We start from the raw sequence: 17,529 nt of genomic DNA, 5'->3' as shown, positions 1-17,529 counted from the left end.
AGCATGTTCACTCTGAAAGATTATTAAGCTGTGAGCTTAAAACTTGGGGATGTATATGTGTATATGAGATTTATTCTTCAAAAAGTTTATTGGATGAAAAAATTTTAGGAGTTCCTGTCGTGGCGCAGCAGAAACAGATACGACTAGCAACCATGATGTTGCGGGTTCGATCCCTGGCCTTGCTCTGTGGGCTAAGGATCCAGCATTGCCCTGAGCTGTGGCGTAGGCCAGCAGCTGCAGCTCCGATCCGACCCCTAGCCTGGGAACCTCCATATGCCACAGGTACAGCCCTAAAAAGACAAAAAAAAAAAAATTTTTTATGGAGTTCTCTTATGGCATAGCTGTGGCACAGGTTCAATCCCTGCCCTGGGGATTTCCACATGCCACAGGTGTAGCCAAAAAAAAATATTATAAAAACAAACTTACATAAATAAAGTCAATGCTGTATTTGACCACACTGTAAATTATCATGGGGTGTCAGTCCAAATTTCTAGATATTTCTCTAGTATCTAAATGTTTAACATCTAAATGTGTATCTAATGTTTAAAACGAAATGTTTAACAGGCCTGACTTCTGTTCTGTAACATAAAATAGTTGTAAAAACTAAAGTGATCACAACTGCATGAACCGTAAGTGAAAAAAAAAAAAAAAAGTAGTTAAAGCATACAAATAAGTTTCAATTATATTTAGTAGTAACTATGTTGTCAATACCAGCCGGTATTATTGATTATTACGTATTTCTCTGTGGCCCAAACTGGGAAATATGAGTTGTTCTACTAAATTACAAAATGTGCCCTGAAAATTCAAGAAACAGAACCCATTCCATTTCCCCTAGAACAAGAATCACCATGAAAGTTTACTCTACCTCTCACCTTTGCCATACGCCCTAGTGGTTGATTGGACCAGGATGAGAAGCCTTGAGAAACATATGTATACCTGCCTCTAGCTCATTAGAGAACTGGTCGTCTCACTTCTCTAAGTACCACTGTTCTCACTGTTCAATAGCGATAGGGGTTTGATGAGAACCCTAGTGAGATGAGGAGCAGGCAGGTGGAACCCACACAGCAGAGTGCCCGGGAATTTGACAGTACGTGTGCTCACTGTTACCCTGGGAATAACTACTGTCACCTCAAAACATCTTGGTGCATTCGGAAGACACAGTTCAGCTTTTACTCCAACTCAGAAGAGATATTTCTCAGCCAAAGATGCTCAAAAATCCATCCTACCCACCACACCGCACGGCAGGGCCTGCAGCCACCTGGCCAAAGGTCTCCACCCAGCATCAGGGGCTAGAAGCACAGAGCTGAAGCTCCCATTCTAGGCCTAACGAGACCCAGATCCAAAAGATCCCTCTGAGCGGGCACTTAAGCAAGGAGGAAGACGCACAACTAAAGGCCCAGAAGCAAGAATTAGACCAAGACAGTATAGCAGCAAGGTCCGGAAAACAAACTCTTATCACCCCTCGGAGGGAGGATATTAACACCCATCACACCCAGGCTGTCCTGAGGCTCAAACCGGAAGATTTGTGTGTGTAGAGCTCTATAGATGTTAAAACACTACACAAACACTAGATAATATTAATCTCTTTAGGGTTGCGGAATTCACCATCTGCTGCCTAGTGCCAGCTCCCCAGATGGCATCAAAAGGATGTCAGTCACACAAACCTGCCTGAATAAACCTCATGGTGTCAAATGATCTGCAGCTTTGGAAGCCCAGGTGAGAAGCTGGATCTGCAGACCCCCACCGGCCTAAGGTCTGTATAGATCAGGAAAGTCCCTGTTTCCAGGAATAATTCATTGATCCTTGGGTTTGCAAATCATGCTAGACTCTCTCCAAGATTAGGGCTGGGAGGAAATATTTCAGGGTCTCTCTGGAACAGAACTTTTTCTTTCTTTTTTTTTTTTTTTTTTTCTTTTTGTCCTTGCCCATGGCATGTGGAACTTCGCAGTGCAGGGATCAAATCCTCCCCTGGGCAGGTGTGGTGACAATGCCAGATCCTTAACCCACTGTGCCACAAGGGAACTCCCAGATTTTTTAAATATTTCTCAAAATTAAAATGTTTTTAGGAGTTCCCGTCATGGCTCAGCAGAAACAAATCTGACTAGCATCCATGAGGAAGCAGGTTCGATCCCTGGACTTGCTTGGTGGGTTAAGGATCTGTCATTGCCATGAGGTGTGATGTAAGTCAAAGATTCGGCTTGGATCCCGAGTTGCTGTGGCTGTGGTGTAGGCCTGCAGCTGCAGCTCTGCTTTGACCCCCAACCTGGGAACCTCCACATGCTATGGGTGCAGCCCTAAAAAGACAAAAGACAAAAAAAAAAGTTTTATAATTATACAAACAATACAGATTCAGTTGAAACACACATTTAATCTTTACAACCTTGTGACTCAACAACAACAAAAAAAAAACCTAGCCTGGAAACTTCCATATGCTGCATTTCGGACCTGAAAAGCCAAAATAAATAAATAAATAAATAAATAAATAAAAATAAAAATAAATGAATACGTAAGCTAAATATTTCTTGCCAAGATGTCCCTAAACCCAAATTTTCCCACCTTCATTAGATACTCTTCCATCTAAAACTGAAAGAAGGAGTTCCCACAGTGGCTCAGTGATTAATGAATCCAACTAGGATCCGTGAGGTTCCGGGTTCGATCCCTGGGCTCGCTCAGTGGGTTAAGGATCTGGCGTTGCTGTGAGCTGTGGTGTGGGTCGCAGATGCAGCTCGGATCTCGAGTTGCTGTGGCTCTGGCATAGGCGGGTGGCTACAGCTCTGATTGGACCCCTAGCCTGGGAACCTCCATATGCCGCGGGAGCAGCCATAGAAAAGACAAAAAAAAATTTTTAAATAATAAATAATAAAAATAAAATAATATGTCTCATCTGCACACAAGCCAGAACTGATGTCATCAGCGTCCTGTTTTCCCACAGATGATACACGGAGACCTCACTGGAACCTTTGGTTCCCGTTTGGAATAAGCACCTGAAGCTGGGAGCCCAGACCTTGCAGGCCACAAGCATCCCTGAGGAGTGTCGTGTTGTGATTTACAATATGAAATATTAATTTGACGTCCATCCTGATTCTGGCCTAGAGGTCCTGAAACCTTTGGAATTTCAGAAGTGATCAAGAAAAAAGATGGGGGGTGTCTTTGCTTATGTTAATGAAGTGAGAACCAGCCCTGTGATGTGAGGGATGAAAATTCCAATCCCACCTACCCAGACCCTCCTGGGAAAACAGAGGTGGGAAGTTGAATCAATTACACTAATCAACGATTTCATCAATCATGCCTGTGTCATGAAGCCTCTGTAAAAACCCAAAAAAGGACAGGGTTTGGAGAGCTTCTGGGCTGGTGACTACGGGGAGACCAGGGGACAGTGCCAGGCTCAGAAAGGCCAAGGAAGCTCTGTGCCTTTCCCCCTACTGTGCCCCTGGCCTCCCTCCCTCCCTCCAAGCTGGCTCTTCCTGAATTATGCTCTTTTATAATAAGCTTATCATCTGCAAAGTAAAACATTTCTTTGCGTTCTATGAGCCACTCTGGCAAATTAACTGAACCCAATGAGGAATCTTTGGCATCCCCAATCTATGGCCACTCAGTCAGAAGTGCAGGTGACAATCTGGACTCCGTAAGTGGCACCTGAAGTGGGAGACTCGAGGGACAGTCTTGTAGGACACAGGCTTTCACATTGGGACCTCAAACTGTCTCCTGGCATCTGTGGGTCAAAGTTTAGCTGAGTTGCAGGACACGCAGCTGGTGGTCTATGAATTTCTTGGTGCTCTGAGAATCATCCCCAAGGAAGCACATTGGAACCGCCACTCGAATCATTTTAGGAACATGGTTCTGAGTATCAAAGGCAGGGGAATAAAGGGAGCAGGCAGTTGTGACCCTGCCATTTCTTTCTTTCCTGCTGAATCTCAGTCATCATCATCTTTTCTTCTTCATGATGTTTATTGGATTAACCAAGAACTGCATGGTAGGAAAATTCACAAGATTTTCCTCTGGTCTTCAGTCTCACTCAGGAGTTCCCTAGAAAGAATGGGAAAACATGTATGCTGGGACCTGAGACTTGAAGCTCCAAACCCAGGGGGTCTAAAGAGGAAATCCACAGAACAAGAGACATTATTTTGAAAAGATCCTTCCGGGTCTCAGTCACTTTGTACAAAGAACTCAAAAACACAGAATGGGAAAAAAAACGAGGTTTATTCTCCTCTCCTCTTGTTAGCATTCTGTGTTTCCATCTCTGAGGACCTGGGGTTAGGACTGGGCTCCACGTCTCCCACCACCCAGCTCTCAGCGGTAGAACAGGAGCACAGCAGCCTCAGTTATCTCCCGGCTGGAGCTGTAAGCAACGTGTCTTCCATATCCGTTCCAGTCAAAGGCGGAGAAATCCCCACACTGCGCAGGTTTGCGCTCTGGGAAGAATCCTCCTCCACCAATGCAGTGCTGGGAGCAGAGAGAAGAGACATAGAGAGGGGTGTGCTGGGGACACCACTGAGACTTAATGGGACAATTGCAGGTATCTGTGGTTGTGGTCCTAATTGGCTTTGCCCCAACCCCAGGTAAAACTTCTCCCTCCAGTGGACGCTGAGGTCATGCTCTTTCCTGAAATCCTTTCTACCTTCTTTATAGTTCTTCTCCATCCCCTCAGCCCCTCTTTGGCTCAATCAGTCCCCCAGCTGCTCTTCTTCAAGGCTCTGTCCACACCTCACTCTCCCGATTATGGCTCCTCACCTCCCATGACATACCAGCATGATCATATGGGGTCAGTCTCCTCCTCAGTCTCTGCTTGAAAACCCATATCCAAAGCCACCTGGAGATCTCCACCTAGATGGCTCTAGATCTAAAACGTCACTGAGCAAAACCCAATGAATTCTCTCTCTTGCTGCCCCTGAACTTAGTCCTCATCTTGTCACCCATACTAATGGATAGCACAGTGTTGGGGGTATAGTGGTGAGCATAGCTGCCTTCCACCCTCATGGATAGAACTAAGTCACCCAAAACGAAAACCTGAAGTCTCTTCAGTCTCCCTCACTTTCCATGCCCCATATTTGTTAGCGCCTCAAAAACTGTAGACTCCATTGCCTGTGTATCCATCCTTGCTCATCCAACCTTATCAAGAAGATGCTGGCTCGGAGTTCCCATCATGGCTCAGTGGAAACAAGTCTGACTAGCATCCATGAGGACGCAGGTATGATCCCTGGCCTCACTCAGTGGGTTAGGGATCCGGTGTTGCTGCAAGCTGTGGTATAGGTCACAGATATGGCTTGGATCCAGCATTGCTGTGGCTGTGGTGTAGGGCAACAGATGCAGCTCCGATTCGACCCTTAGCCTGGGAACCTCCATATGCCATGGGTGTGGCCCGAAAAAAAAAAAATGATGCTCGCTCAGATCCTCAGTATTTAACACCTGCACCTTGGCACCGGCCTTGTGCTCTCCTGAATCTCTCTGCCCTGAAGCCATGTCCTACACACACGGCTGTGCATCATCTTAGCAAAACCAAAGCTGATTAGGACACTCCTCTGCTCAAAATCCTTTCATTAGCATCATCATCTACCACTAAAATTCTATGTCCCGCACACCATGGAAAAGTATCTGCTTTCCCTGCTTCTTGCAGGTTATTTCCAGTATCAACTCCCACTTCTGCCCAACATGCACACCTTGCTCCAAAACTGCACAACAGCTCACTGCATCCTCAACACACCATGCTCTCTTAAACACTGATTTTGAACATGTTAGTCACTCATGCTAGAAAGGCACCATTCTGACCCGTGCTATTGTTGAAATCTGCACAACTTGTAAGATTCAATACAAATGTCACCTTCCTGGAGAATCAACAATGTGCCATTGGTAGAGGTGGAAGCTCCTGTATTGTGCTCCTAGGGCCCTTGTTTATGTTGCCATCACAGGTGATACCACGAGGTTGACATCATGCACTTGCCTCTCTGACACACTCAGTCTGAGCTCCTTAAGATGACTCTGTCCCCTTTGCATCTCTGATACCTAGCACTTTGTAGGTGCCCTGTGTATCTAAGATCAGGGAATTGGTGCACTCAGGGGTACATGCAAAGGGGCGTTAATGAGGAGATCCCATCGTGGCTCAGCGGAAATGAATCTGACCAACATCCAAGAGGACGAAGGTTCAACCCCTGGCCTCACTCAGTGGATTAAGGATCCTGCATTATCGTGAGCTTCGGTGTAGGCCGTAGACGTGGCTCAGATCTGGCATTGCTGTGGCTGTGGCGTAGGCCAGCAGCTACAGCTCCAATTCAACCCCTAGCCTGGGAACCTCCATAAGCCATGGGTGCCACTCTAAAAAAAAAAAAAAAAAAAAAAGAATGTTGGAAAACACTTTCATGACCTCAACATGTAGAAATACTTTGTAAACCCAGCATTCAAGTACTAATCGTATGTAAGGATATAGATGTTGGACCTCACTGGCAATAATCATATCCAGTGGTCAAAAGGTGAAAACTTTCAGTTATCAAATAAGTCCTGGGGATGAAATGGTGACTATAAGTAAGAATACTGTATTGTCTGTGATAAAGGTTACTAAGAGAGTAGATCATTAGTCTACAGCCACACCACCCTGAACGCGCCCGATGTTGTCTGATCTCGGAAGCTAAGCAGGGTCAGGCCTGGTTAGTATGTGTGGATGGGAGAGTAGATCTTTAAAGTTCTTATCAGGAGTTCCCGTTGTGGCGCAGTGGTTAACGAATCTGACTAGGAACCATGAGGTTGCAGGTTCGGTCCCTGCCCTTGCTCAGTGGGTTAACGATCCAATTGCCATGAGCTGTGGTGTAGGTTGCAGACGCGGCTCGGATCCTGCGTTGCTGTGGCTCTGGCGTAGGCGGATGGCTACAGCTCCGATTGGACCCCTAGCCTGGGAACCTCCATATGCCGCGGGAGCGGCCCAAGAAATAGCAGAAGGACAAAAATAAATAAATAAATAAAGTTCTTATCGGAAGAAAACATTATTTGTAGCAATGTGTGGTGGTGGATGGTGACTGGCTATATTATGGTGATCATGTCATGATTTATAAATACATAGAATCATTATGTTACACCCCGGAACTCATACACTGATACATGTCAATCATATCTCAATTTTTAAAAGAATGATAACAATTGAAAAACTATGCCTACAAAATACCATCAAAAAAGTAAAAAAGTGGAGTTTCCGTCATGGCTCAGTGGTTAACGAATCTGACGAGGAACTGTGAGGCTGCAGGTTTGATCCCTGGCCTTGCTCAGTGGGTTAGAGATCCGGCGTAGCTGTGAGCTGTGGTGTAGGTCGCAGACGCAGCTCAGGTCCCACGTTGCTGTGGCTCTGGCGTAGGCTGGCAGCTACAGCTCCTATTCGACCCCTAGCCTGGGAACCTCCACATGCCACGGGAGCGACCCAAGAAGTGGCAAAAAGACCAAAAAAAAAAAAAAAAAAAAGTGAAAAAGCAAGCCACAGAGAAACACATCAACACACCCCCTGTAGGTGAACACACACACACACAAATGCACAAATCATGGATCTTCCCCAAACTCACGAACTCAGTGTTGCAGCCGGTAACTCTCATCCCAGCACACAGGGCGTTGGCTGCTCTCTCGTTATTAAACACCCTGAACTGGACGAATCCTGCCACAAATTCCCCTGGAAAAGAAGAGGCAGAGAAAAGGCCATGGATGCAAAGAAGGAACTAGAACCAGCTTCCCTTTGACCAGCTCAGGATGCCCTAAACCAACAGGGCAGGGAGCCCAGCACCTCTGCGGACAGTGGCTGCTACATCCTGGCCCTGAGCTTACATGGAAGAGAAATTCTCCTCTTCGGGGGCAAGAAGACCAAGGCTGGGGCTCACAAGAGGTCACTTGTCTGCCTAAGGCTTTCGGAGAACTTAGACTCCACTGAAAGATCAGCAAGAACAGTGCCCAGGTCCAGCAGGAATAAACAATGATAGGGTGGGCCATCTGCTCCTGCTGGCACACTTCGCATCCAGTTACCATAGGCTTATGTTGCCACCTACCATTACCTGCTTTCACTGAAATACTAAACGTGCAAGCAATGCCTCTTATCGTCCCACTGATGATTTAAGTTCTGTGGCTTTATTTTCCTGGAAAAATATGCCTTTTAAAAGTGAATAACAAAAGTGAATTTTCCTCACCACTTTCAAAAAGTTCTCACTTGTCAACATTAGCCTAATTTTGCCTTAACTATTACAAGAGGTCATACAGGTTATTGGTTAAGAAGCCTGAGTTTATAGCCTGTAAAATGGAAAAGGTAGGAATTCTAATGTCATAGTTTTGTCATGATGATTAAATGTTATTAAATCATGACAAGTTCCTCTATAAGAGTTCCCATCGTAGCACAGCGGAAACAAATCCGACTAGGAACCATGAGGTTTTGGGTTCGATCCATGGCCTTGCTCAGTGGGTTAAGGATCCGGTGCTGCCGTGGCTGTGGCGTAGGCCGGCAGCTACAGCTCCCATTCAACCCTAGCCTGTGAACCTCCATATGCCGCCGGTACAGCCCTAAAAAGCAAAAAAAAAAAAAAAAAAGTTTCTCTGTAAGAGATTGGCACCTTGAACATGCTCGATAAGTGCTAGCAAGTATTAATTGTTGGTATTTACACTTGCTCCAAGAGTGCGGGAAAGGACTGATGACTGGGCTTGGGAAGCAGACACTCACTTTGTCCATTGGGAGAGTAATAAGACGCAGTTTTCTGAGCATCGCCATAGTCATAGACAACAGGAATGGCTGGGCCATTGTCAGCCCAACATTTCCCTATTCCGTATTTCACTGGGTATTTCTGCAAGAACCCAAAACAGAGGCTGTGTGAGGCCAGTAGAGAGGCTGCCACATGGGGAAGTCGGGGGTTTAGCACCCTCAGTTCTCTTGTTATGTAGAAATCGGCCTGGATAACAGGGATTCCCTTCCCTCCACAGCCAGGTCCCTCACCAGCCTCCAGCCCCTTGTCCTCCTCCCTCGCTGCCCCCATTCCTTCTCCCACAGGGCTCTCCCCCTGCCTGGCCCATTATCCCTCTGAAAGAGGCAGCCCAGGTATCACAGTGACCCACAGGTAGGAGAAAGCCAAACACAGGCACCTGCTAGTGAAAAGGGACCCAGAGCAGATGGACTCCTTACCCCAAGACCTGGCTCTCCATTCACCAAAGGAAGAACCCCCCACCCACAGCCAGTGGCCCCATATACCTGGTAGAGTCCAAACAGATTATGTCCCAGGCTCTGGAAGAATCCAGTATTGGTGCGGTACCTCAGCAAGGAGCTGTTCCTCCACTGCTGCAGGGGAGACCGGTTGGGCACATGCCAGATGCCCAGGTCCCGGGCTTGGATGTCATAGTAGCCAGGGTTCTAGAGAGTGACATGCAATGAGCCTGACCAGCCCATGAAGCCCAACCAGCAGCAGACCCCACACTCAGCCCTCTGCTGAGTTGAGAGGTCTGGGCTCCAGGCGCACAGGTGGCCAGCAGCACTCAGACACCCCCTTCCACTAGGCGGCAGTGCGCCACCACCCAGCAGACTGCCTGGGAGGAGGTTGTGATTCAAGACATGGAATGCTGGAGCTCCCATCGTGGCTCAGTGGTTAATGAATCTGAGGTTGCAGGTTCGATCCCTGGCCTCGCTCAGTGGGTTAAGGATCTGGCATTGCCTCGAGCTGTGCTGTAGGTTGCAGATGCGGCTCAGATCCCGCACTGCTGTGGCTGTGGCATAGGCTGGTGGCTACAGCTCTGATTAGACCCCTAGCCTGAGAACCTCTCTATGCGGGTGCGGCCCTACAAAAGACAAAAGACAGAGAAAAAAAAAAAAAAACAAAAAAGACATGGAATCCTCTCTTTCTCCCTCCCCAGCCCTACCACCACATCCCCACCCTCCACCCTCCCTTCCACACCCTGGGGTCCAGCCACACTCAGCAACTACCCTTTCCTAGCTGGGTGGTCAGGGCCACCAACCTTGTAGTCATCGCTGGTGGCCGCCTCTGCAGACCCAAAGGTGTTGTAATTGGCCCAGTTGCCATCTCCCTCGGGGTAGTTGGCTCTGTTGCCCTGCTGACTAGACCAGCGGTCACCCAACGTGCATTTCCCAGCCATGTGATTCTCGTGCACACTGGCCACCAGGGTCCAGCCTCCGCCCCCAGACGTCATGTCACAGAAGGTCTGGTAGACGACACCATTCTCAGTGCGGAGGAAATACAGGCCATCTGCAGAGGGAACCAGCCCACAGGCCCCTGTCTGAGACCAAAGGGTTCTTCTCAAGACCCCCACCCAGAAAGACCCTCGGAATCAAGAATGCATTCAGGAGTTCCCATCGTGGCACAGCAGAAATGAATCTGACTAGGAACCATGAGGTTGCGGGTTCCATCCATGGCCTCGCTCAGTGGGTTAAGGATCCGACATTGCCATGAGCTGTGGTGTAGGTCGCAGACTACAACACAACTCGGAACTGGCATTGCTGTGGCTGTGGTGTAGGCTGGCAGCTACAGCTCCAATTCGACCCCTAGCCTGGGAACCTCCTTATGCCACAGGTGTGGCCCGAAAAAGCCAAAAATAGAAAAAAAAGAAAAGAAAGAAAGGCCCTAAAAAGCCAAAAAGAAAAAAAAAAGAAAAAGAAAAGAAAAAGAAAGAAAGAGAAAGAAAGAGAAAGAATGGATTCAGAAGGTTCCACACAATCCATTTGCTGGAGGACAATTCGCTTCACATCATCTATGAGCAGGGACATGCCTGCCTTTGCTCCCTGCTATCTTTTCAAAGCCTTTATAGAGCAAACATCCTAGAAGACAGAGATGGTATCTCCCTCTGAACAGCGCCTCCTTCTCTGGCCAGGAGAGGCCAGAAATCAGCACCCAACCACATCAGGATGTGGCCTCTACAAGTCAGAGTAAACGGCAGGCACGGTCGCTGCCTGTTAGATAACATTCAGGTTCCCTAAGCCCAGAGATCCTCTCCTGGACCCATGTGCAGTGGGCCGGCCAAAAACGAAAAAAATAAATAAAATGAAAACGAAAATAAAAAGGCTTGCCCAATCTTTTCCAGCCCCATCTGTCAGCCTGCTTGGCAAACCCACTGCATCTTCAGATGTCTCCTGGCCCTACTCACATCACCCTGTTGGGACTGGGATCGGGGAGACAGCACAGGGAAAAGCTGATACTCTGACTACTGCTGTGGCTGTGAATAACACATTCTCTGTCTCCACCTCAGGAGGCTCGTCTTTTCTGCCAGCATCTATGAAACTGCGGCAGGCTAACACTTTAGCTGAAAAAGAGGGAAATAGCTTAGACTCATCACAGCTCTGCCCACCAGCCTAAGAGTCACCAGGATCACTGCATTCTCCCTGTGTTCAGAAAATCATGTCTGCTGTGCCAGAGGCAGGGGGGCCCCAAAAGCCTCAGTATTCCCACTGGACAGCTCCTTGGCTGGAAGCTGGACTCAGAGCAGACATGCAATTCGGGCACATTCCTCTTGATCTCCATGACTGGAATCTCCTTTAGATTAAAAATAATAATAATAATTTAAAAAGCCAAAAGGGGATGTGCTGGACTAGTTTATTACTCACCACCTGCTCTATGGCAACTTTCTTTGATTTCCTTGCAGCTCCGAGGCAGGAAAGACAGAAAAGGGGCACACGATTCGTTCTCCGGGAACCATTCCACAGACTGGGTCGCTGCTAGAGGATGTGAAGATAATTCTCATTAAGAGTCTGATGCCACCGAACCACCCTTCCTGGTCATGGGCTCCCAGCCTCTGCCCACTTCATTTGCTCATCACTGTGCTGTGAAGCCCCAGAGGTCAGGGTCCTCTCTGCTAAGACCAGCTGGCACACATCTAGTACAGACGTAACACTCAAACTCTTTTGCTCAACTAAAACGAAAACTGGGGAGTTCCCGTAGTGGCACAGTGGAAACGAATCTGACTAGGAACCATGAGGTTGCGGGTTCCATCCTTGGCCTCGCTCAGTGGGTTAAGGATCCAGCATTGCCCTGAGCTGTGGTGTAGGTCACAGACGTGGCTCGGATCTAGCATTGCTGTGGCTGTGGTGTAGGCCGGCAGCTGTAGCTCCGATTAGACCCCTAGCCTGGGAACCTCCATATGCTGCAGGTGCGGCCCTAAAAAGCAAAATGAATAAATAAGAGAACACGGAAAATTGGAACAAATTCTGAGGGGCTAGGAGAGAATTTTAAAAATAAAAACAAAAATAAAATTTAGAAATGAAAACTGTGGAGTTCCCTTGTTGCACAGTGGGTTAAGGATCCAGCAATGTCACTACCACTGCACATGTTCAACCCCTGGCCCAGGAACCTCCACATGGGAAGCATGAGGCCAAAGAAAAAAGTCACCGTGCCTATTCTGAAGAGTGCTATTGTGAGAATGGGGATCAGACAATGTTGCTCCCTGGACACAGCCCTGACCACCCAGCCCCCTCTAGGATCTCTAGGCCAGAGCCATAGGAGTAGTAATATCTAGAAGGGAACAGTCTTTTTCTAGAAAAAAATAAAATATAGTTAATTAATAATATTGTGTTAGTCTCAAGTGTATAGCCAAGTAATTTGGAGATATAGATATTCTTTTTCAGATTCTTTTCAATTATAAGTTTTTACAGGATTTTGAGTATATTTTCCTTCGATACACAGTAGGTCCCTGTTGTTTGACTATATTATATACAGTAGCATGTGCATATTAATTCCAAACTCCTAATTTCTTTTTTTTTTTTTTTTTTTTTTTTTTTTTTTTTTGTCTTTTTGCCATTTCTTGGGCTGCTTCCGCGGCATATGGAGGTTCCCAGGCTAGGGGTCGAATCGGAGCTGTAGCCACCGGCTTACGCCAGAGCCACAGCAATGCAGAATCCAGGCCGCATCTGCGACCTACACCACAGCTCACGGCAATGCCGGATCGTTAACTCACTGAGCAAGGGCAGGGACCGAACCCACAACCTCATGGTTCCTAGTCGGATTCGTTAACCACTGCGCCACGACGGGAACTCCAAACTCCTAATTTCTCTCTCTCCTCCCCTAGCTCACCCAGAAGGGGGCTGTCTTTACCATGCCGCCCCTGAGCCTCCTCTGTCATACAGCCCTGACCACCAGCTCCTTCAGGGAATCCCCAGGCCAAGGCCATAGGAGAAGGAGTAGCAACAACGGAACAGACTTTACCATGGCTCCCCAGAGCCAGCCAGCCAACCTAACGCACAGAGTGGAGCCCCAGGGTGTGGCTTAACTAACACCCTACCTTCTTCAGACCAGACCCACGGAGAAGCCAGCAATCAGCACCCAGGACACATCAGGTTGGCTGCAAGGTTGGCCTCTGTGCATCTCCATGACTTCCCCTCTGTGTTAGGACTTCAGCCTGCAGCCCAGCTTCTAGTCCCTCTGCTCCTCTGCACACCTCAGGGCAGCTGAAGAAACTGCTGCTCCTCAGAGACTTACCTGCACTCTGCCCTCTGGTGGCCACAGAGAGGAACAGCAGGAGGCAGAATCGGGCCCCAAAAATCCTCTAAGGGGAAAAAGAGATGCCTAAGGTTACTGGCTGGACCATCCTTTCTTTCCCTCCCATCCTTTCTCCCTGAACTTTCTGAGTAAGGAAACCTCACATGGAAAGGTATGGGCTTCTAGCCGTTTGAGAACCTCCTCGAATAGCCCCCACTCCTATCCAGCCCTACAAATACTTCACTGGCCATGGGCTCCTTTCTCCTTAAATCCCTCCCCATCCCTGAGACTAAGACCAGACCTGAGCTGGCATCTTGCCTCCCCACACGCAGACCATCTCTCAGACTCAGAAACACCTTCCTCACAGCACAGAGAGCTCCCTCCTTTCCTTCCTCACAGATGCCAGGAGCTGAGAACTCCCTGCCAGGTGGAGGCTCAGAGCTACTGTCTGCAGTAGAGTCCCGATGGGGGGCAAGTGTTGAGCTTTTATGGGGAGAGCAAGCATGCAGGCCCTGCACAGCCCTGCCCACTGCAGGCTGCAGGCCCTGCCCTTGGGCCTCCTGCCCCTGAAAGTCCCAGGTCATCAACCTCTGGCAACAAGAAGAAACGTGTGACTGGCTAGAGAACCAGGGAGCAGTGCTCTTGGTCACACAAGTGACAGCCACCATCTGAGGAGGGGAGAACCCTGCTCAGGGCACACACAGCATAGCACCAATCCCACTAGGAACCGTGAAGTTGCAGGCTCAATCCCTGGCCTCGATCGGTGGGTTAAGGATCTGGCGTGGCTGTGAGCTGTGGTGGAGTCGAAGACCTGACTCACATCCCGCGCTCCTGTGGCTGTGGCGTAGGCCGGCAGCTGTAGCTCTGATTGGACCCCTAGCCTGAGAACCTCCATATGCCGCAGGTGCAGCCCTAAAAAGCAAAATAAGTAAGTAAATAAATAAATAAATATCATTGCAATTCTACTTAAAACCAAAAAAAAAAAAAAAAAAAGGGAAGAAAGAAATGATTGAATAGGGAATTCCTCTTTTGACTCAGGGGGTTAAGAACCCTGCATTGTCTCTGTAGGGATGTGGGTTCCATCCCTGGCTTCACCCAGTGGGTAAAGGATAGGGCACTACCACAAGCTGTGGCATAGGTCGCAGATGCAGCTCAAATCTGGTGTGGCTGTGACTGTGGCATAGGCCCCAGCTGCAGCTCCAATTTGACCCCTAACCCAGGAACTTCCATATGCCACAGATGCAGCCATAAATGGGAAGAAAAAATAATAATAGAACACTTACCCAACATTGCAAAAATAAATATATTATATAGCTTTGACCAAGACTCACCTACTGATAGTATTTTACCCCGTGTATCATGTATGCCATTTCTCTATATGCGTACACAAACACATACAAATTTTTTTTCTGAAAAAGATAAGGTCGTAAATATGAAGGCCCTTTCCTCTAGATGACTGTGTATTTTCCCAGTACGGATATTCTCATATGTAACCACAGTACACTCACCAACTTCACATCATGAACTTTTTTTTTCTTTTTTTTTTTTTTGTCTCTCTGTCTTTTCTAGGGCCGCATCCGAGGCATGCGGAGGTTCCCAGGCTAAGGGTCTAATCGGAGCTGTAGCCGCTGGCCTACACCACACCACAGCAATGTGGGATCTAAGCCCCGTCTGCAACGTACACCACAGCTCACGGCAACACCAGATCCTTAACCCACTGAGCGAGGCCAGGGATCAAACCCGCAACCTCATGGTTCTTGGTCAGATTCGTTAACCACTGAACCATAACGGGAACTCCATGAACTTGTTTTAATGCAACTGGTACTTTTCCAGGGTTGACCAGCCCAGGAGTTCTGCTGAGCTGGCCTTCATGGTGCTGAACTTTGTCTGGCCTTCATCCCCTCCCATTAGAGGAGAATGCCTATCCCCATTGAAGCCCATAATCCCCAGGAGAGGGTCTACATGTGCTAACAAACAAAATTTCTCCATCCCACACACACACCCCCAGCCCCACGCCTTTCAGCGCTGTCCACTGCCCAGGCTCTGGCTGACCACTGAACCTACGATTCCTCACGCCCATCACTCACCTCTGCTGCTGGGTCCGCTCTCGGGAACCAGAGGCTGATGTTCAGGCCACTGCTTCCTCTCACTTCTGAGCCTCCAGCCACACATCTGTTTGTTGTCCAAGGTGCAGGAGCCACTCACCGTGTTCAGTGCTGGAGAAAGAAGGTGAGTCCCACACTTATAAACCACTACACAACCCAAGAATGTTAATGGTATTAATAACGGACACTTACACCTGTGCTCCTGCACTTCACCACTGTCTGAATTATGTTGGAAGGTGGGAGAGGGAGGGAAGGGCAGAGAGAGGACTGAGCTGTCTGCCGTGCATCTCTGCTGTGTGGTACAACCATGAGCCAAGGACCACTAATAGCACTTCATCAGGATATATCTCAGGTAATCATTAGTGCTGGTCACGGTGATTGAGTCTCCTGCTTTTGGAGGCACGTGGACGATGCTGCCTCTCCTCTGGGATGGTAAACAGGGCCCTGTGACGTGTTCTAGACAAGAAACGGAAGCAGAAAGGGTGCTTTGGAGCCTTTACCAAGCAGCACACCAGTCAACATTGTCCCTTTTCCACCTTCAGGAAATAACTAAAATATGGAGTTCCCGTTGTGGCTCAGAGGTTAACAAACCTGACTGGTATCCATGAGAAGGTGGGTTTGATCCCTGGCCTGGCTCAGTGGGCTAAGGATCCAGCGTTGCCTTGAACTTGATGTAGGTCACAGATGCGGCTCCGATCTGGCCTTGCGGTGGCCACGGCATAGGCTGGTAGCTGCAGCTCCAGTTGGACCCCTAGCCTGGGAACCTCCATGTGCCATGGGTGTGTCCCTAAAAAGACAAAAAAAGAAAAAAGGGAAATAGCTAAAATAGGAAGCACTGGCTTGGTGGTACGTTATAGCTGATAGAGAAACCAACCTTGGAGGTTAGAAGGACAGTGTTCTGTTTTCTGTTGTGGGGAGAATATTAAAGGCATCACCTGTGGTGTCTCAGGAAGTATGTGCTCTGCCTACCTCACTGCAGCTTAAAGGGAAACATCAGGGAAACAGCATCAGCCCCATGTGTCAGCTGCCTTGGTTCAATGTTACAAAGGACAGGACCTCAGGGAGGAAAGGGTGGTCTGTTCTGCAAGAAGGAATGAAAGGAATGACTGATTCTGGGTCTTCAGCAGCCAAATGGCATGGAAAATATTCCTTCATAAATAGTATTTGGAGTTCCTGTTGTGGCTCAGCAATAAGGAACCTGACTAGTATCCATGAGGATGAGGGTTCGATCCCTGGCCTCGCTCAGCAGGTTAAAGATCCAACATTGTTGTGAGCTGTGTTGCAGGCCAGGGTGTAGCTATGATTTGACCCCTAGCCTGGAAACTGCATTATGCTGCAAGTATGGCCCTAAAATGGGGGCAGGGGAATCATGCTCGATCAACACACACACACACACACACACCACATGCACACACAAGCACGCACACACACAAATACCATTCCCCAAATCTTTCACTCCATCCACCTCAGGCAAGAGCAAGCTATTTGGTGTCTCGTGCAGTAGAGTAACTAGTGACACAGACCCAACCTAGCAAGGGAGGGAGCGGAGAAATACTGTTTCTATACTGTATATCAGACTTCTAAAGTTGGGGGGAATAAAACCATGCATTTTTAGTGCCATCTGGATTGAGTAATCTTCCAGATTTCATTCTTTGAGCATCAACACATGGCTCGATCCCCTGCTGAATATACTCTTTCTTACAGGAGGCTGTTGCGAATAAGTGGCCAAAATGTATATTCAGTGACCTCTATAGTCACTGCTGCATAATGATGATTATATTATAGAGTCTATAATCAGTCGAGCAGCCCTAAAACGTGGGCATAGTGGGGAGGGGATGGGACCGCACTGTAGGTGTGGCCTGTGCTGATTTCAAGTGCCAAAATCCCAGTACTTGGGGTATAATGACACATTTTAGTGTCCTTCAAACATATGACACTGAATTTGAATATCTTAATATACACATGAAGGATCACTTTCCATTACAATTTCAAATTGAACAAAA

At 48.0% G+C, this 17,529-nt stretch overlaps 1 protein-coding gene across 1 annotated transcript; it reads right to left on the bottom strand.

Annotated features, from left to right (window-relative positions):
* Positions 1-4,290: 4,290 nt before the first annotated feature.
* On the bottom strand, positions 4,291-16,048 carry LOC110255228 (intelectin-2). Its single transcript, XM_085020967.1, has 10 exons — positions 16,027-16,048; positions 15,509-15,637; positions 13,819-13,904; positions 13,422-13,488; positions 11,555-11,665; positions 9,955-10,202; positions 9,197-9,355; positions 8,675-8,795; positions 7,539-7,642; positions 4,291-4,443 (listed from the first exon to the last, which is right to left on the bottom strand). Exons 1-10 carry the CDS (start codon positions 16,046-16,048, stop codon positions 4,291-4,293), a joined length of 1,200 nt encoding a protein of 399 aa, XP_084877093.1.
* Positions 16,049-17,529: the final 1,481 nt, after the last annotated feature.

This window comes from Sus scrofa, chromosome 4 (genome assembly GCF_054392235.1).
Source record: "Sus scrofa isolate SSC_HxYL_T2T_F1_AM1 chromosome 4, Sscrofa_HxYL_maternal_Yorkshire_Landrace_v2.0, whole genome shotgun sequence".
Lineage (NCBI taxonomy): Eukaryota > Metazoa > Chordata > Mammalia > Artiodactyla > Suidae > Sus > Sus scrofa.
This window is presented reverse-complemented; position numbering and strand designations above follow the sequence as displayed.